The sequence below is a fragment of the Amphiura filiformis genome, chromosome 17 (genome assembly GCF_039555335.1).
Source record: "Amphiura filiformis chromosome 17, Afil_fr2py, whole genome shotgun sequence".
Taxonomy (NCBI): domain Eukaryota; kingdom Metazoa; phylum Echinodermata; class Ophiuroidea; order Amphilepidida; family Amphiuridae; genus Amphiura; species Amphiura filiformis.
The window spans coordinates 56,125,535-56,146,074 of NC_092644.1; the positions used below are offsets into that span (position 1 = coordinate 56,125,535).

Sequence of the window (20,540 nt, forward strand, 5' to 3'; positions counted from 1 at the left end):
AAAAAATTTAAAAAATAAGCAAAAATGACCTAGAAAAAGGAAAAAAATACAATTAATAAGAAATAAATAAAATACTAAATGAAATGGGTCTTCAAAATTCATCAAAATAAAGTTAAATCCGTCATAGATATACCGTACAACGCCTGTCCTACCTCCCATTGCAGCCATGATACCCAATCACCCATCCCAACTTTGCAAATCGCAATGATCGTCACAAGATTCTTGTGAAATTTTATGTCAGAAATGTGCTAAAATTACAAAGCGGAGAAAAGCGGAATTTAGCATTTGTAAAGCAGAAAATTCTTGGCTTTAAGATAAGTTCATATCAATTATGATCAAACAAAATGAGTCATTTGTCAGGCAAAATCAAATAGACCAATAAAATACAAAGAAAATAAACTATTATTATTGGCTATATCTCAAAATCAATATTAGCAACAAACAACTCATTTATTTAGGGATGAAATCAAAATTCGGCCGGCGGTTGACCGGTGGTTCCGTCCGGTTGCCATTGTTTAGAACAATAGCAACGGACGGAACCGTGGTCAAACGCCTTGAGTTAATTGATTTCATCCCTAGCTTGATCACATCACATTTACTCTAATTGCCATTTGACCCCTACCTTTTCATGACATAACCCAGGTTGTGACCTTTGGTATTAACATCTGATGAAGGTCAATCTATGTTTAGTCCAGTTGAAGGTTGTAGTAGGGTCATATCTATTGAAAGTGTGTATCCCTTGGACACATTTTGACCTTATGGTCTACATATATATACAGAATAGTAATCACACCCATCCCAAGGCATAACTGGAGAGGTTGGGGCACCAAGCCTGATTGGCTGGAGACTAGCCATGTTTTGGCAAATATTTTCGATGCCCCTAAAATGCTATGCCTCTGTCTGAGCTACAATAACTTACACAGGGGTCTCGTTGAGACATTTTGGTGAATCCGTATCAAACACTATGTACCTTTTTACCTGTAAGTTAAAATGTAACCATTCACCACACACAGGCTATTATAAAGTGAACAGGTTTCCACTGGAGTTACTGAATAGACAAGTAATAAACTGAGACCTGTTCCCACAAAATGAGAGGAAAGATGCAAATGTTTATTTTTGAGTCATTTTTTTACTTTTTGCTAAAGTCACACAAACTCAGCCATTTTGGGGCTAAAATTTATTGATTTTGACATGCAATTTTTTGAAGAAAATTCAGAACTTTTTCAAAATATGTTTAAAACAAATCATCAAATTTTTGCCAAATTTTCCAGTGATAATTTTTTGAACAAAATTCAGAACATTTTCAAAATATGTAATTTTCAAAAAAATCATCAAATATTTGCCAAATTTTCAAGCTTTCGGTGATATTTTAGGGTCATTTTAGCCTTCACCAGAAAAAAATCTGACCGACTGACCCTGAAAAGTCCATCCACCCTAAAACAGATTTTTTTCCTTTGTCGCCTTATCTCCTTTTTTCCTGGTGAATTTCTGCTCATTTTGAGAGAACAGGTCTCAAATAGTACACATATGCTTCATAATGATGCATTGTTTTATTATTCATTTTTGCCCACTTTATTATAATCAATTGCAGTAAACCTTTAACAAGCGCTTATTTTAAGCATACATCGCATATTTATTGCGTTGGACGCACTGGTCTCTGATTGGCTGCTGAGGTGATCTGATGTTGCAGAGTGGAAATTTATGAATGAACTGTGCGTCGTACACGTTGTTAGCTCTGATTTTACAACATCACGATAGTTGCGCTTGTCAAAGGTTTACTGCAAAATAGTATATTGGTCGTTTTGTGGTGGATGGTTATAACTGCACATATGTCCCTCCTCAATCATCCTCTATGACCTGTACATCATCACTACTACCATCATCCTTTCCCTCTTCCTCCTCTCCATCTTCCTCATTGTCTTCTTCCTCCTCTTCCTCTGCTTCATCCTCCTCTTCCTCCTCCTCAGCTCCTTCCTTTCCTTCTTCCATTTCACTTGATGTGTTGGCTTCTGATTCTTCTTGTGTTTTCTGTTTCTTTCTCATCTCTGACTTTTCTTTCTTTCCTTTCTGTCCGCTCCTGTATTCTGAAATGAATATAATATAGCAATGATGAAAACTGTTTGGATGTATTCAGAACATAAACAACAGGGTATCAGTCTCAATGTCTACTCTGCTTACAATAACCATTAATAGGGCTATTTCAGTTGAAATCCATACACCCCCTATGAAAGATATGACATTAATCTTCCTCACAGAGAGTATGAATCTCAAATACCCATGGACGCTGTCTTACGACCCTGGACGCTGTCTTACGACCATGGACGTCCATGTTTCGCAGTGTACATGTAAGTGTGGATTCCAAGTCCATGTTTGTAGGTGAAAACAATGGCGTTTATTTACACACAACATATGTGAACAAAATTCTTGTATAACTTGTTGACAATGTACAGAACTACATGTATTCAGGTGTAAACAGTGTGTGTGTTAAATCGACAAACTGGTTTGGGGGCAGAGTGACCCCCTGACAAAAATTGGACCCAATAGAGCCTTTTTTGGAAGCCCAAATACTTTACATGTACAATGTACGGTTTCTGTAAAAAATGTAGGTATTTATTCTAACCCCCCCCCCCGACCAAGAAGGCTGGCTACTTCCCTGGTATCAATAACACAATACTCACTTAGTCATGCAAGAACAATTCTAACATTATTTGCCCCCAAAGGAGAGGGAATAGTTTTAGCCCTTGGGGAAGAATTTTCTCTTTTAAAAAGAAATAAAAGACTGCAATAAGACTAACATCTATGTAAGAATGTAACATTCTAAGAAGAATTATCAGCTTTATAAATAATAAAGAACCTAGAAGTGTTTACAGTCCAAATCTGTCATCCCTTTGTACCATTAGTCTTTCCTTTGATCCAAAGGTTCAGTGTCCAAACTGTACCATCTAGGGAAGAATTCAAGATTTGTAGGATGACGGAATGAAACTAGTCAATTAAGGAGTAGATAAACTGGGTGAAGGTGTACGGGGATGTGCCATGACTTTGGGGTACAGTTTCAGCAGTTTGGGTAAATATATGGATGGGTGGGGTTTCAGTGGAGACCAGGATGTGGCAAGGGAATAATTAAAAGTTTCTGGAAGAATAGACACCCCTGTCTTGATATCAGGCTATCTCCGAGTATGAAGGCAATACTAATACCCAACGTGTTTACAAAGTCTCCCATTCCATTCTTACCTTCTAAGCTTATTTCCAAAGGTTCAACAAACTCCTCAAATTCCATATCTTTCATTGCAGACATCACATCCTGGGCATTGAGTGTTTTCCTTTTACCTTTCATTGCATAGTTATTGGCACTGTATCAAGAACGGGGAAAAAATAACCATAATAAAAAATTATGAATTTTAGTCAAGATGTTTGATTTCACTAGAATCAAGTGGGGGAGGAAGCTGCAATTTCAAGCATGAAGCTCAATTCTGAGAGTGGGCCAGAATTTGCTCCTGAGTGACACCAACCCACAGTTCTTTGGCTGAATTCAAATCCACCTTGAGGTTGTAGTCATATGTGACCTGCTACCACGAATTTAGCGTAAACTCGCAAGGTGTTAGTCACTCAAAATGCTCTGGCTACTGCATTGGTGTTCACTCACCTGTTAAAGCCACTAAGTATGTCTGTCTGTCTTTTGTGAATGGGGGCACAATCGGCCATTCACAAAGGATAATACTACTGGCTTGTACAAGTGGCGGCAAACAAAGAACATCAACTTAGACCAAATATCTCAAAACTACCAACTAAACTAAACATGCATAAAGTCATGGCGACTTTATGCTGATTTTGTGGTAACAGGTCAAATATTGGTGCAATGAGTCTTACTTTATATTTAATTTTCCAATTTTAATATTTTAAGTTATCCACCAAATCAAGGGACCACCTGAGTCTACACCAATTTGTTGATTGATCTTAAAATATATCCTTCTGAGTGCTCATTTTTCCCCGACATTTTTAAAAAGAGGAAGCAAGCAGGGATGAGAAATATGAAATATGTGTAACTTCGTCTAAACTTACCATGATGTAGCATAAAGAACAAAAACACTGGCTGCTTTAGACACTGCATTTCTCGCTTCCTTCGAGATACTGACACCATCAGGAACCTATACATAAAACAACATTTATATAATCAGTCAATACAAAAGTAAATAAACCTGTGAACCAATGAATAAGTCTACAGGTAAAACTGAAATATTACAAAAATACAAATTTGACTTACATGTACATTGTAAGGCCATGATGTAACATTTGCTGAGGAAGCCCTCAATATTTTTTCAACATTCTGATTTTTACATTGTATTTTTGTACCACTACTTTAGTAAACATAGTGTGCAAAAATATAAGGATTTCTAACGGTGCTGTAGTTCTGAATTGTGACAAAATAAGCCGGGAAGGTCACAAATAACACATCAAAAGGACCAACCTCAGTCATGCATTAGAAAAATATTTTAAAAACTTGTTTTTGCCACGGATGGACAGGCTGCTTCAAAATGATAGTGCAATGTATGTTTTCAAAAATGTTTTTTCCAAAATATTTACCTAATTTATGGATGCATAAATGTACATTAACTTGAAAATAAAGTGTACATGTACTGGATGAATCTTAATTAGCAATGTCTGTCCGTGACACATGTTACAAATGTATACCACTTTGATAATATTGGCCTCTTCCAGAATACTAGACGAATTTTCGACTTTCATAATTCCAGTAAAAAAAAAATCTCTAAAATGCAAATTCTGGGTCACTCAGGCCCAAGGCGTAGAACAGGGTTTTTTTCACCACCTAGTGCATTATTTTTCACCATAGCGATCCGTTGTACACAAAAGTAATTTTATTTGATCACTGCAAGTAAACTTCTGTATCAAAAATAAAGTACCCGGTACCAGCTCTTTTTTGACTTTCCATCCTTAAAAAAGTGGGTAATGATGAATCCAACAGACGAGAACACAAAACACATCAAGGATCAATAAACGATACAAGAGGATACCTTGAATATACGAACAACTTCAAAGAAAGACAGCAAGGTGTACCAACTTGATGTGAGGAATATGGACTAGACAGTAGGGGACAAAAAACAACAAAAGTAGGCATAGAAGTAGGTAAAGTTCGATAGCCAAAAATTACCAATTCCAAGGCCCACAGAAGTGCAAAAACAACATGGATCAATAGGAATACAAAAGTGCACTGGAACAAGTGATGAAAATCACTATGCACAAAATACCAAATACCGTAACCAATGTAGGTACAGGCAAAGTTCGATGGTCAAAAATTGCCAATTAGCCCACAGAAGTGTCAGGAAACAGTACAAAAGTGTACAATGATGAAAATCACTGCACATACATGTAAGCAGACAACAACAAAAAAAACCTGATGTTTCGAGCAAATAAACTGCTCTTCTTCAGGGACATACAACAAAATATATAATCAAACAGCAAAAACTACATGCTGTAGTTTGAAAACAAATTCAAGTCAAAAATTGAAGTCAAGTTCAAATTGAACTCGGTAGCAAACACGACAACAAGCTCAGAGCAAAATAAGCTGTGTAGACTACTATGAAATTTGGATGAAAGTTATTTCAATGAGTCAACTGTATCTTTTGAGCAAGATTTGCCTATTTTGGACAGTCTAAAATTTTGCTGAAGTGTAATTTTTAGCAACATTTTGGATGCAATCGCCTGCCACGATCGGCTGTGTTTACTTCTGAACTTCCATTGCTTTAATTACACGGTGTCATGCTTCAGCAAATCCGACTAACTTATGCATTGGTCTCTAGCCTAGCCCAGTATTCCAGTAGAATGTCGGTATTCTAGGTGAATTCAAATTTGCCATCAAACTACATCATTTTATATATCAAATTAAAGCCCTTGAGTAAAGAAAGCCAAATAAGACAATCGCACATGGAATTTTAGAGGGATTTTGATAGCATTTCCATTAAAAAAAGCTGCTATCATCATGAGACTAAGATCTACATGTAGAAACACCACCGAAATGCTGTTTTTGGGGAATTTTGCTAGCAGAATCTTTTTGATGAAAGTCAATCTTTGACAAGATGTAACTTTGCTACGGAAAGTGCTATGACAAAAAGGTTTTCAGTTTTGACTTTCTTTACTCAAGGCCAAGGGCTTTTATATAAAATGATGCAGTTTGACGGCAAATTTGAATTCACCTAGTCCTAGCATACCTAGAACTAGTCCTGCCAGCAAGACTTCAGTCTTTAACATAAACATAATGACATCTACGGACCTGAATCAGATAATGTCATAATGTTAAATAAAGATTACAGAGTTACAGTTACTGGAAGTAAGGCCCTTCGCACTTGATTATTAGTTTCCTGTTAAAGATTTTGAAAAAGGGACAAGGTGACTTTTAATTATTAATTATCTTTTATTTTCTTTATTTAGTTGAACTATTACAAGCACCTATTGACTCGTTTTGACTAGAGCGGGCATTTAATTATTTCACAACAATAAGTAAAGGTGGAGTTGTACTCTTTGTTCATGCATCATTATTGTTGATATTATTAAAGTCAGAAAATGGCAAGTAGAAGTAGTTGAAAGTTATTTTAAAGGAGAAAATTAGAAATAAAAATAAAATAATGAATTTTTTTGAGATTTTCAATTTTGGACGCGGGCGGTAAACAGGAAACTAATCAAGTGCAAAGGGTCTAACCTAGTCCTTGTCTAGTCACGATTATCGCACTTTCAGTTTCCCACGCGTTTGAACGGGAATTGGATTGCGAACTTTTTAAGATGTCTAGTGAGCAAATTTTTCAATATTTTGAGAAAATGATGTCAAATTTTCTATTCTGTATTGTTTGGTAATAATGTCTTTTGCCAATAGTATGTTTAAAGTTGTAATTTTGTGTTTTTGATCGCAAAGATCGGATATTTTCGTTCGATTCAATTCTGAACCCTTCGCAAGGGTGCCGATTTCGCAGAACTTTGACGATAATTTTGCCTTTTGGACACTAAAATGCATTCGATCCTTAATTTTGTTTCAACCGAGTCTTAAATTAGCAAGCACAATAAGGTTAGTACCATTTTTATATACATTGATAAAATTTTTAAGATTTTTTTTTAAGTTTCTAACCGGCGCAAATCGTTAAGTGTGTATTTCCCATTGACATCCAAAATGGGAAATACGAGTCTGGTCCTTGTCCTAGACTAGTCACAAGTACAAAATGATTAATCAACTTACTGCATCTTTCATTATTCTGGATATAACAGACTGTGGCAAATTAAGATCCTCTGGTCGCTCTGCCATCGTTGAATTTCTGCGGAAATCTACAGAAAATGTGCAAAAAAAAATGAGAACCAACTGTCCTGTCCTGTGGCTGTGTCTTGTGAATGTGAGGGCAAATATAAGTAACTTCAGTAAGCTTACTAAATTTGTGTACCGTACGTGTAGTGGGTGGATCTCTTAATTCTGTATTTAGGTTAAAACATCGAGATAGAATCACAATTGCTAAAATATATCTGTATTTGTGACTTTTCAAGCCATTAATTTAGGCCAGGATTCTTTGTATACAATCCAGATGCACAGCTGCCTTGATTTCCCGCGACACGGAGGTCACAGAAATTTGAGGTCATATAATTACTTCCTGTTTTTGTTGCTGGCAAATTTAGATCAAATACTTAAAATATAAAAGCAAATGTCTTGTTTTATATGTATAATTTACATTTAAATACCACACAATTTTTTTTGGATAAAAATTGTGTTTTTTATTGTAAAAAAATCTTTAAATCACAAAAGCCTACGCATGCGCTGTCACAGTTCGCCGGTGACGAATTCAGGAGAAATCTCGGTGAAAGCGAGTGTTGTCACCGAAGAAACTTAATCATAAATCATACCAGATGCTTCATTTCTGATAAGAAAGGTACGTAAAATATAAGGTATTCTTATTTACCGATATATTAAAGTAAACTCAACATTCTTACCCGTTAAAGCTGTTTTATTCCTTCACAAAATTATGACACGGGAGTGATTCATGATCGATGGAGTCCGTAAAACTGTGGGCTGACATTCCTATGAATGAGTGTGGCATCAATGTGTCGGAATGTCATCCTGGAGAAAACATTTAAGGCATGACTCTGGATCTGGCCAAGCTGGTAGGCCTAGATGTGAATTTTCTGATTCTATAATAGGGGCTGCACTTGGGATGTGGGCCGTGGGAGAGTATTAAAGCAGAAAGGAACACTTCGCACCTTTTCACTTTTAAAACTTCCACATCCAGGCATTTTCACTGACTTGCACTCAACATTTTAACACACACAACACATGCACATCTTGATGATCTTGCATTTCACACCCATCAATCACCATAGTGACTGTACAGTTGAGTTTCTACCAAAGAAGAACAGCACTTGTTTACATTTTTAAACGTGCACAGCGGTAACATGGAAGTGGGGTTCTGGTTGGCTGATTCTGTGATCATGATCATCACAATCATAAACAACTGATCATGCGGTAATCTGATTGGCCAATTACGCATCAAAACAATTGTCGGCATATACAAAGCTCCGCGTATGTCGCTCATTAACAGGGCGCTCGTGTCAACCTGAGTTTCTCTGAAACCGAGTGTAGTTTCGCCCTTTTAAACCAGGATTATTCCAGATTTATGTGTTGGGAATGTTTTTCTTGTTATGAAAGACCGAAAATGTGCCAAGCCCAAATAGTATTTTGGGAACAGTTTAGAATGTGAACTTGGGATGTGGGCCGATGGTACATTCGACATCAAATTTTCGACGCAACAAGCATTCGTAATTTAATCTAGATAACAAATGATTTTGATGAAAGCAGTTAGCGTACTACAATGTTTTAGACATCTATTATTTGGTGACAACAGTATATTTTATAAGATGCCATGATTTTTTTTCGTGAATAAACTCCAAACATTCTTTAGAAGATAAACTAGTTAAAATGGATGGAATCACAAATCGTATTCGACAGCGAATAAGAAATTTAGTCTGAACAGGCCATACACATACAGACTCCGGTTGTTCGACGTAGAACATTCGTGAAACAAGACAGAGTATTTGTTATACAATCTATTTCGATTCGCTTTTGCCCTCCCCACATATGTGGGGCTTATGTTATCATCCAGATGGTTGTTTGTTTGTTTGGCTGTCCGGGCGGAAGCAAATTCATTAATCCACTGTGCAGCTCCAACGCAATAGCCGATCAACATTTATGTCTTCAGAATCTTGCATCCTATACTTTGTACATAACCTGGCTGTCTGATAAATTTGTGTATCGGTCACCTGGAGCTACAGGGTTTTTTCATATCTGTAGCCTCCAGTGTCCGTTTTAAGGAAAAAAATCTGGTCATCCGGCGGATGACCATGCCATGAAATCTGGTCATCCGCCAAAATTTTTGGTCATCCGTATATTATCCCCCAAAGTCGGGATTTCTCAAAATTGAAACTTGCTTCGCCATTTTTTTCTCAACGACGCGTGCGGCTGACGTTGAAACAACGCGTTTTTGCTGTCAAACTGTCACGACCTCAAAGGCACAGTTCCAAACAAGCAAAATTGAGTGGAAGCGATGTTCAGTGTAGTGTATCATTTACAGATTCCTTCTAACAGGCCAAAGGTCAACGAAATAATAACACAATCACAAAGACACAGTACGAGTACGGAGAAAAAGAAATCTGCACAGTGCACACTAATTATAATCGAGCCCAAACTAGGTATGTGGGGATGCGGCGGTGTGAAAGCGAAATACGAAGACTTCCGGGATGGATGTTATCATGTTCCATACACGACCGTGCGTAAGCTTAATGATTTTAAATTGACTTTATCGAACAATTACTATTTCAATTAGTTGGCGATTTTAGCTTTAAAATCATGGAAAACTGATTGGGAAAACTGAGATATAATTACGTTTTAAATTAATTTTGATGAGGAATCGTAGGACATCGATTCAGACACTGTAATGGTGAAAAATATGTGGACGTCCGCCGGATAACCGGCAGTGAATTTCTGGTAATCCGACAGCAATTTTGGCCGTCAGGACGCCCGGATTACCACTTAAAACGAACACTGGTAGCCTCTTCATAGAGTGCATAGTTCATATATGGCCCATTTCACGGTTAGGCGCCACTTTTTGATTTTCAACGTATCTGGCCTGGTGTGTAAAAAATAATGGGGTTACAGAATTGACTGTTGGTGATTTTTCATTGTCTCTGTATAGCCTACCTCCACTAGCTTAATCGGCCTTTCTGCTTTTATCTTTCAGGGCGCACAGGGGTCAGAAGTGGTCAAAAACCACATTTTACTAGCAACCTAAAAACAGACATTTATTTTCCAATGCTGCCACTTTTAACTATGTTGAGCCTACCAGCTGCTAATTGTTGTTTTTATGTAATGAACAAGTTGCACTATACAGCCATACATGAACAAAGTAGTAGTTGTCAGTTAAACTAGCATGAGAACCATTTAAATTTCTGAATTCGGATGTGACATTTTCCGTTCACATCTATGTACCTTATTCAATGTGGAATAGATCGACTAATACTTTACATGAATGGCAAACTAGTGTGTTTTAGTAAAGTTCAGAGTCTTGTTATTATTTGTTGAACAAATTACACTTGTTGCTCTTAATACGTAGATACAGCGATATTTTGAATTTTTATTCCGTTCACAATTTTGTCACATCCGATTAATTTTCCAAATAGTATAATTTATTAACAAATAAGTGGCAGAATTTGTTCTCCTTGATTTTTAAAAATCTCCTGCTATGAGCTATCTAATGACACCATTTAATGAAAACTCCTTCATCAACTTAGCTTGCAGATGTCATTTCAAAGTTTCCGTTCACATGTGTCACATCCATGGTACCTGTCACATCCAAAATAGTTTCTTCAAAGAACTAAGACAGGAATGGGACTAGGATGCCAGTTTGAAGTTATTTCATTACAGGTTTGTGGGGGATCAAAAGGCACAATAAGTTTTTAATTCAGTATGCCTTCTTTAATTGTGACAGGAGATTCAAAAGCTTCAATTTCCGTTCACATGTCACATCCTCAAAATTAGTAGTTTTAGGCCAAAATACTTAAACAACATGATATTTGACTTTCTAAAATAGGTTTATTATTTCATACATGTCACATATGATTATTTCATGGCTTTGTTGTTGTCTTTTAGGGACAGTTTTGTATACAATTTACAGAAGCGGATGTGACATTTTCAATTGTGAACGGAATATTTCAGTATTATAAACATTTTGCTTGGCAAAAATATAAAGGGTCAGGAAAAACATTTTAGCATTGCTCAATTCAATAGAATCTATCAAAATATATGTGTTAGAAGTGCTTTAAAGCTTATATTTTGACAAGCAAACTGTTTATAATAATGAAATATTCTGTTCACAATTAAAATGTCACATCCACCTCTATAAATTGTAAACAATGTTTTAAATGAACACTAACACAGGTTAATATGTTTCAATATATCCCATTTAATTTACTGAGTGTGTGAAAACTCTTTGAATCATTATTTTCTGAAACATACTCTGCTTTACAATGTGTGGTTTCCGTTCACATTGACATCTGTCACATCCAAAATTGCACAAACATAAGAATCTTGAATTTGACCTGTGCTTTCAAACTGGCTGATATTATTTGTGAACATTACCCATATTATGACCATCAAAGCTGTGAAATATCAGAGTCATTCATTGATTATTAAAATTGTTGAGTAAACCTTTTCATGTCAATTTCCTTTTTTACCACAAAAATTACATGTAAGTGGCCATAAATTTGTCATTACACAACAAAATTTGCCCAAATTTGGTCAGAAGAGAGCCTATGACATACTTGTTTATTTTAAATATCTATTATATATGTATTGGACAGTAAAAGTATAAATATTCACTACTCAATATTTATCAAATTTGTTAAAAAATTACATAACATGAGATAATAAATTATAATTTTCTTCAAGAAGTAGAGAGATTTAAGCTGGGAAATGATATTTTTATGAAAATCTGGACTTATGTGGAAAAGAAAACCCCAATTAAATGAAATTTAATCCATTTTGAAAATTGCAAGTTTTTTTCACCAAAAGTGGCGCCTAACCGTGAAATGGGCCATATACTTTATGTGTAAAAGTCTCTTTTGGTGTGATTTTTTGTTTGAAAATGTGACAAGCTATGACCAAAAATCACATTTTGACCAAAAATCACTTTTTTGACCAAAAAATACATTTTTGACTAAAAATCACATTTTTGACCAAAAAATACATTGACCAAAAAATCATTTTTGACCAAGAGTTGCATTTTTGACCAAAAATCACGTCAAAATCATTTTTGACCAAGAGTTGCATTTTTGACCAAAAATCATGTTTTTGACAAAAAAAAAGATTCTGAAGACATAATAATGATAAAATTGGACGGATTATTTCGCATGATACCTGAATTTATCAGTCTCGCTAGAGTTTTCAAATATCACGCTCGACTTCGTCTCGTGTGATATTTGAAAACTCTAGCTCGACCGATAAATTCAGGTATCACGCTCAATCCGTCCAATTTTATATCAAACTTGGTCTTGTGATAATATTATTTATATACCGGTATTCCAACCTTTGTGGGGCCACCTTCATTACGAACCGCGTAATTCTAGTTACCGTATATATCTAACGAATCTGTGTTGATGGAAAATCAAATATGTTATGTGAACTTACATGTATGCAAATGTCTGGAAAATATATTATTGATTTTACGTCATCAATGTGCATTTAAGTTAAACATTACTGGAAATAGAATGGGGATAAATTAAATAACAAAGACATGTTGCATCGAATATTCTCCATCGGCCCTTTACATGAGCATTCTCGGCCCAAACAAAGGTTGGATTCAATAAATCCTGTAGTTGTCTTTGTTAAACTGCAAGTAATAATCACGTAACTCTTTTAGTATTGTTTCATCAACTAAATGAAATTTAGTTTAAGTTACTAATTTTTTTCCATTGTATTTTCCTCTGCAGATTTAAGAAGACGGTACACAATTGGTAACCATGAGTAGTTCAGAGGAAGTTTCGTGGATATCATGGTTTTGTGGGCTAAGGGGGAATGAATTCTTTTGTGAGGTGAGTAATTGAATCAGCATAAGGGAAAATCCCTTAATTTGCCCATCTAATGAACCAATTAATTATTTTCATGCAAAATCAGTATAATTTTTTTTTTTTCAAATTTCAGGGTGTTTCAGGACGCATTTAGCTTACAATGTACATAATTTTTCATTTTTATCTCATTGATTACACATCATTATTTTTTTTATTTGAAGAGCAGGATGTGTTTGACTTTGTCTTTTGCTGCAGTGTTTTTTCGATGTTTTTATGCCAATTTTTGGTGCTTCCGTGTTGCCACCCATGGCATAATGTTATGAGTGTTTTCAATTTGCATACTTAGATGCAAATAAGGCTAAAAAAAAAAAATTGTTTGTTTGTCCTCGACCGCCTCGCACCTATTTTTACGCCCGCGCCTACAACTTTTTTTTTCTATTTTTTTTTTTTTTTTTTAACATTTTCCCCAAAACTGTAAGTTAAAAACATCGATTTTGTTGGATTTTCTACCTTTCTCGACTTTTACGTCTTGATTTAGGCATTTTACGCAGACCATATCATACTTGTGGCCGCATTTCCAAACTCACTATACAAATCTATATTTCGTTGTGAACTTTGTACTCGGCGATCGTACTATTAAAAGAACTGAATTTATATCGTATAGCTAGCGTTGTTTGTGGACAAAAAGCGCAGGGTGAAAATGTGTAAATATACCGATTTTTCTTACAAGTTGCAAAAAATGTACTAAATACATTGTATTAAAATATTTTTCATACATTTGAAATACATATTTGAATGATATATGTAATAGTTTTTGATTTTTAAATATTTTCACGTGGTGATTTATATTGTCTGCATAACAACGTTCAAGTGATGCAGTCCAAACATGGCGACCTCACGAGTTTGCGTATGTGTTTTGTTTTATTGTGAAAGGAAAGTGATTGTAGATCGCCTTGTAAGTGCCCCTATATCCCTAAATATACGGGAATTATTTAATAATGTAATGTCAGATGTTCCGGCTACTGCTGATGATCAATTTACCGGCCTGGAGATAGCGGTGGGGGAGAAAAGAAATGGACCGTGGAGTACTGTTTCTCCTACTGAAATCCTCTTGTATGCTCTTAAAAAAAAAAAAAAAAAAAAAATCCGCCCGCCGCACCAATTTTCAAATGGTTGTGGAGGACAAACAAACAATTTTTTTTTTTAGCCTAATGTCAATGTTTTTGTTTCTTTTACACAGGTGGATGAAGATTATATTCAGGACAAATTTAATTTAACGGGTCTTAATGAGCAGGTACCACATTACAGACAAGCATTAGATATGATATTGGATTTAGAACCAGGTAAGATGGTGTATGGAGATTGTTGTTGTTGTTGTTGTTGTTGTTGTTGTTGTTGTTGTTGTTGTTGTTGTTGTTGTTGTTGTTATTGTTTAACAGGCATGGGAGAGTTTTAATGCACAGAATGATCAAAACTCAAGTTGACAGTTACATGTACATGTAAGAAGAAGATGTTTACTAGGATTTTTTTCCAAAGAATTTTTACAAAAATTATTTCAAAGATTCTGGCCAAAGTTTGGTAATATAATCAGTGTATTTCTGGTTCATGTTGTTCAATACAGGCGTTCATGATTTATTTCTTTTGGGGTTTTTTTGCAGATGATGAATTAGATGATAATCCCAACCAAAGTGATTTAATAGAACAAGCAGCAGAAATGTTATATGGTTTAATCCATGCAAGATTTATCATGACAAATAGAGGAATAGCTCTTATGGTAAGTTAACTGTCACAAATTATCACTACTCCAATTTTATCCCCCATCCCCTCCCTAGCAGCAGAGCCAAGTTAATGGCAACCTTGGTCTAAGCAATGATGATTCAGTTTGGAAACCCATGAAATTATCACCTAGTCCTAGTAAGGATGTAAGTTTTCTGGATTAATCATGATTTAGGATTTTGTTATCTACCCTTTCCTGTCAAAAATTAAGTTTTTGTAAGTTTTCCTTTCCAGATTTTCTGTTGATGCCTATACATGTACATCCTAGCTGCTGAGTTCTTAAAATGGGACCCTACATAATATAGTCACATCAAGGCATTAGCCAGAGAGGTGTCTTTAGGGTGTCCAAAATGGTCAAAAATACCTTATTCTACAAAATCAAGGTGTCCACTTCCTGTTCACTCCATTATGAAAATCAAAATTTTAGTGTGTCTAAATTGAAAACAGGGCGTCCAAATGACACCTGGACACCCCTCTGGCTAATGCCTTGAGTCGCATACATACTGCTGTCTCTAATATTCTTTTGCACCATTTCCCAATGTAACAATCTTTATTTGACTATCAGCAGTCCAGTGCTGATTAATCTAAGCTAAATTTGTGTTATGTGACAGAATTAGTTTAATTTTATCTTTATTAACATATATTTCACAGTCCTAGAAAAATTAATTTTAAAAAATTGTGTTATGTGACAGAATGGAAGAACTTGTAAGCAGATATTAAGAGTTTTAAAAAATCATTAATTGTCATTAATTGCCTTTGCTATTATAATTTACTGTTGTTGTCTTTTCTTTTCTAGCTGGAAAAATATCAACAGGGTGACTTTGGACATTGTCCAAGAGTATACTGTGAAAATCAGCTAGTCCTCCCAATAGGCAAGTATTTACTCAGAATCTGTTACAGGTTGGGTAAGAAGGCAGAAGTCTAGCATTTATTGTGTCATAAGTTTTGGCATTTTTGCACAATTTTGAGCTCAACTATAACCAGTGTTCGAAATAAGTACTTATCCTCTTGTCCAAAAATCACTATAACACTTTATGTGTGATCCTGTTGGTGATGTCAATGTATCAAGGCAGCAGTTTCATGCATGTAGCTATAGTGTATGATAACTCTTTGAGTGAACATGATTTGAAGCTGAGATTAGTGAAGTTGGCTCTGATGTCACATTGCACTTGGGGAAAACACTATAGTGTTTAGGTCACTGATGTGATTGTCATGCATAAAATTGCAAGCTTACATTGTATTATTAAAAAATAGCTGGCATCTTTAAGGGCTGGGGTATGAACGTTTGGACAGTATTTATTTTGGGACATTAGAGCACATCAGACATATCGAATTGCATTCTGAATACGAAGAATTTCATTCTGATATCAAATAATTTTGATTTTTTGAAATTCGCAATTTAATACACATTTTATGGCAAATCATTAAAATTGATATTTTTGATATTTAACAGTACTTGAAGTAAACTTTATAAATCTGATGATTTATACTTAAAGTGTATGTAGGTAGGATGAAAAGCCGACGATCAATTGAAAATTTTGACCTTTCGTATTGAAGATATGGATTTTTTTCCCAAAACACACAAAAAAATTAGGTCTTTTGGGGGGAAAAAATCCATATCTTCAATATGAAAGATCAAAATTTTCAATTGACCGTCGGCTTTTCCTCCCTGCTACATACACTTTAAGAATGTATCATTAGATTTATATAATTTACTTCGAGGACTGTTATATATCAAAATTTGAAAAATATCAAATTTTTATAATTTGTCATAAAATTTGTATTATATTGTGATTTTCAAAAATGAAAATTATTTGATATCAGAAAGACATGCTTCAGTATTCAGAATGCAATTCGATAGGTCTGAGGTGCTCTCATGTCCCACAAAAAATACTGTAGAAACGCAATAAACGCTCATTTTAGATCCCTTAATGTAAGCAATATTGCACCGGCAACACTTTGGCACATTTCGATCATGGGCTTTCCCAGCTCCTAACAGCACTTATTGTATCATATATTGAATGAGCATATATATGTAAATTGCAGGTAACCAGGTCACAGGTTGTCAGTGCAGTTATTATGATCGTGTATCATCAAGTTCATTTTTGAATCGGTGGATTTCTGTGTTATTGGAACAAACTAATGGCATCACTATATTATTGATATTCGCAGTACTGTAAATATTGTAGATCTGTTTTATTTTTGTGTGCCCTTTTGTTTATAATCATATGGTTACTTGTTTTAATTTGTCATCACAGGTTTATCAGATGTGCCAGGGGAAGCTATGGTAAAACTATACTGCCCCAAGTGCCAAGATGTGTACACACCTAAATCCTCCAGGCATCACCACACAGATGGTGCCTACTTTGGCACTGGGTTCCCTCATATGTTCTTTATGGTTCATCCAGAATACAGACCCAAGAGGCCACCAAACCAGTTTGTCCCAAGGTAAGACTCAAACCTGTATTGTAAACTAGCTAAATGTATTTAAAAAGTTAATAATTTCTATGCCAGTTTCATCTCTTGTATAACAATGAAATGATTCTTGCTTTTAATAAGAAATGAGGAAGAAAGATGGAGCCAAAGAATAAACTAGGCTAAAATAGGTGGCATTTAATATGAAAATGTTGTGCTAAAATGCTAAGTACTGTACCTGGGCATGATTTGATGACACTTGCCTGTAGTATATTACACATTGGGCTTTATTGTAATATGAGTCCAATTCTGTGATTTTGCTTCTCCATACATGCTTACAATAATTTTCTTATGCCTCTTCTTTCAACAGATTGTATGGATTCAAGATTCACCCAACAGCCTACGACATCCAACTCCAGGCAGCAGCAGCTCGTAGTCGATCCTCCTCATCCCGTCCTAGGTCAGTTAAACCACCTTACAAATAAAAGGTGGTTTTATACCATAATCTTTGACCTAGCATATATATCAAGAGATACTTAAAATATATCTGTTATGTGGCAGATTTGAAACAACTTTTATATTACACACAACTTGATGGGTAAAAAAACATATCTGAAAAAGAACACTATCAAAGTTGTATAATTATGATTATCTTGAGAGAGCCCGTAAGTTTGGGCGGTATCATAGAAAACATGGGCATGTTTACGACACCTGTTGGGGTCTATGCCATGTTTTTGTAGACATTTTAATGGCAACGAGTGCCCTCATCAAGTGTGGAACCTTGGAATTTCACAGTTTGATTTGTTGAGCACATCACTTTTTCAGCAACTTTTGTTTATTCAAAATAATTCACTGGAATATTGTGTGGTATTTTGAATAATCAACTCAGTTGGTACCCAATATCATTTAAGCTTGGGATTGTACTTATAACTGTGTTTATTTTATTCTTTAGCAATACTGATTAGGCACTTGTCTGATGTTTTATAAATGTATTGTTAATTGTAACCAACTGGTTTAAGTTGCTGGAAATGTGTGTGTCTCGACTACATATGAAAAGGTTCCAGTTTAAGGGGTGGTTGAAGAATACATGCAACACCCATAGGCAGCACCTGTCATTTTGAGTTCCCTATCAAAAAGTATTATGGGATACGGGTAAGAATTCCTGCAGAAACCTGGGAATTGATTCACACCCATATACAAAAAAAGTTTAAAATCATAGATCAATATCGAGTCATTAAATCTCAAAGCCTACACAGATAATTTGTGTTCAATTTCAGGGTGTTAGGTATTCATGAGTTAGACTAGTGTAAAGACTTTATTGAGGAATGAAGCAATTTACAGTATAAAGCTGTATAATCCTTCTATAGAAGATATCGGTGTTCTGCTAACTCCATGCAATTTTACATGAAGGAACTCTATAAGAGGTCACAAAAAACTTGTGTTTGTGTGATGTAAGGCGAGATTTAAGATTGCAATGCATTATTTCCCTGCACCGTGCAATAACCCTAAGTGATACACTACAGCTCTTTTGATCAAGGATATATAGGGTATTCAACAATCATCACCATGTCTTTTGCATTATATAGACAACAAAACTTGCCTATATTCAGTTATTCACCTTTGCATGGTTCTGCTATCTTACTCCCTGCAAACGCATACGCAAAAAGTGTATTTTTATTAGCAACATGCCAGAAGGCTTTTGCAATGTGTGCTGTAATTTAATATACCTGCACACAGCACACACTTTGCGGGTAGAACCTCATTTTGAGATGACCATGCAAGGGGTCAATAGTCTATGGTGTTTCTTTTGTGAATTCACATGAAAATATTTGATAAAAGCTTTGGAAACTATTTTACAGTGACTTGCATGATCAGCACAAAAAGTCTCCACAAAAATAATGGCTTAAAACATTTTTGCATGTGTTTTGAAGCACAATTAATTAATATATTTATTTCAATAATATGTTGCTAAATGCAGAGTTATTTTTTGGGTCACTGCGTATGGACCAATAAGTTTTAATCTTTCTGTTTGCCACTTGTGACCTACTCCCACAGAATGAGCGTAAAGTTGCAAGTTGGGTGTTTGAGACGTTCCAACTGTTGAGTTGATGTTCTTTGTTTGAAGACACTGTGTTGGCCGTGGTATATCTTTTGAAACAGATTCATGAGGATCGTTCATAGTAAATTGAGAAAGGTTCAGTTTTTTGCATGTGTTTTCAAGCACAATTAATTAATATATTTCTTTAAACAATAGGTTCCTAAATGCAGGGTTATTTTTGGTAAATTGTACAGGAGAAAGTAATCACCAAGAGATTTACTACATAAGTCACAAAGAAAAGCGTCTGCCTCAGAAATCCGTAAATCAGCTATTGCAGAACATGTTGAACACAAAAATCACGTTATTGGGTGGGAAGAGGCTCAAGTTGTAGATCATGAACCCGACAAAACTACACGCTAGCTAAAGGAAGGAATCTGGATCAGGAGCAGGGGGAAAGACAACAAGGACAAGGGGGCTTACAGACTGGACAAAATTTATGACCAGGTCATAAATACTCGGCAACAAGAAAGTTTGGTGGCGTCATCAAAACCAGACAGAAGTATTGCCGGTTCTAAAAACATGTAGAAACACCAATACCAGAGTGAACAAGATTCCTGATAGGAATTAAAATATTTCTGAGTGAGTATCAGTATAAATGGATCTGAAAACAGAACCTTTCTCAATTTACAGTGGTATGTCTTGTTTGAATGGGGACAGAATTGAATACAGAGAACATGTGACGTGTCATGTCAAAAGGAGACACTTTTGGGCACGTTATCAATTTTGAGGTTTTTACATATCTTAAATATAGAGATACTTTGCTCCACAATGATAATGCCCAATGAAATCTGAATCATTCCTAAGCGAAGATATTGAGTTTGTAAGTTATGGTATTATAAAATTGGAAATTGAGATATCAGCCTTTAAATTAGGGATTCAATCATGTTGCACCGTTGTTCATCACCGTTTAACAGCGATGCGACCGCGTCGTCGGCGGGGTTTACTTCGCGAGGCCAGCTTTAGCTGCCCGAGCGAAGTAAACTCGCAGACGCTGCCGACGCGAGTTGTTAAACGGTGATGAACAACGATGAAACATGGTTGAATCCTTTCAACAACGAAAAGAAGCTAAAGATCGTATAATTCACGATTATTTCACGAGGAAATGTCAGTTAATCATTGTCACTAAGCCTTACAAAAACTTCGATGA

General features: G+C 35.4%; 2 protein-coding genes across 3 annotated transcripts; one reads left to right on the forward strand and one right to left on the reverse strand.

Moving 5' to 3' along the window:
• Positions 1 to 1,791: 1,791 nt before the first annotated feature.
• On the reverse strand, positions 1,792 to 7,571 carry LOC140138014 (DNA polymerase epsilon subunit 3-like). The gene is made up of 4 exons (XM_072159845.1): positions 7,241 to 7,571; positions 4,060 to 4,145; positions 3,232 to 3,350; positions 1,792 to 2,084 (listed from the first exon to the last, which is right to left on the reverse strand). Exons 1-4 carry the CDS (start codon positions 7,304 to 7,306, stop codon positions 1,840 to 1,842), a joined length of 516 nt encoding a protein of 171 aa, XP_072015946.1. The 5' UTR covers positions 7,307 to 7,571; the 3' UTR covers positions 1,792 to 1,839.
• Positions 7,572 to 7,806: 235 nt separating this feature from the next.
• On the forward strand, positions 7,807 to 20,255 carry LOC140138015 (casein kinase II subunit beta). 2 transcript variants are annotated; one of them, XM_072159847.1, is made up of 8 exons: positions 7,807 to 7,919; positions 13,027 to 13,128; positions 14,345 to 14,447; positions 14,763 to 14,878; positions 15,677 to 15,752; positions 17,139 to 17,328; positions 17,666 to 17,755; positions 19,588 to 20,255. In XM_072159847.1, the coding sequence occupies exons 2-8, from the start codon at positions 13,057 to 13,059 to the stop codon at positions 19,595 to 19,597; spliced, it is 657 nt and encodes a 218-aa protein (XP_072015948.1). In that variant the 5' UTR covers positions 7,807 to 7,919; positions 13,027 to 13,056; the 3' UTR covers positions 19,598 to 20,255. The 2 variants fall into 2 exon arrangements, with proteins under 2 accessions (XP_072015948.1, XP_072015947.1); XM_072159846.1 differs by having other exon boundaries at positions 17,666 to 20,255.
• Positions 20,256 to 20,540: the final 285 nt, after the last annotated feature.

Excerpts from the sequence above, each read along its gene's own strand:
- LOC140138014 (XM_072159845.1), bottom strand. The coding sequence starts at position 7,306 with ATGGCAGAGCGACCAGAGGATCTTAATTTGCCACAGTCTGTTATATCC. Across the intron at positions 4,146-7,240 it reads CCAGAATAATGAAAGATGCA|GTTCCTGATGGTGTCAGTAT; the intron begins GTAAGTTGATTA and ends TTTTATGTATAG. Across the intron at positions 2,085-3,231 it reads TTTGGAAATAAGCTTAGAAG|AATACAGGAGCGGACAGAAA; the intron begins GTAAGAATGGAA and ends TATTCATTTCAG.
- LOC140138015 (XM_072159846.1), top strand. The coding sequence starts at position 13,057 with ATGAGTAGTTCAGAGGAAGTTTCGTGGATATCATGGTTTTGTGGGCTA. Across the intron at positions 13,129-14,344 it reads GGAATGAATTCTTTTGTGAG|GTGGATGAAGATTATATTCA; the intron begins GTGAGTAATTGA and ends TCTTTTACACAG. Across the intron at positions 14,448-14,762 it reads GATATTGGATTTAGAACCAG|ATGATGAATTAGATGATAAT; the intron begins GTAAGATGGTGT and ends GTTTTTTTGCAG.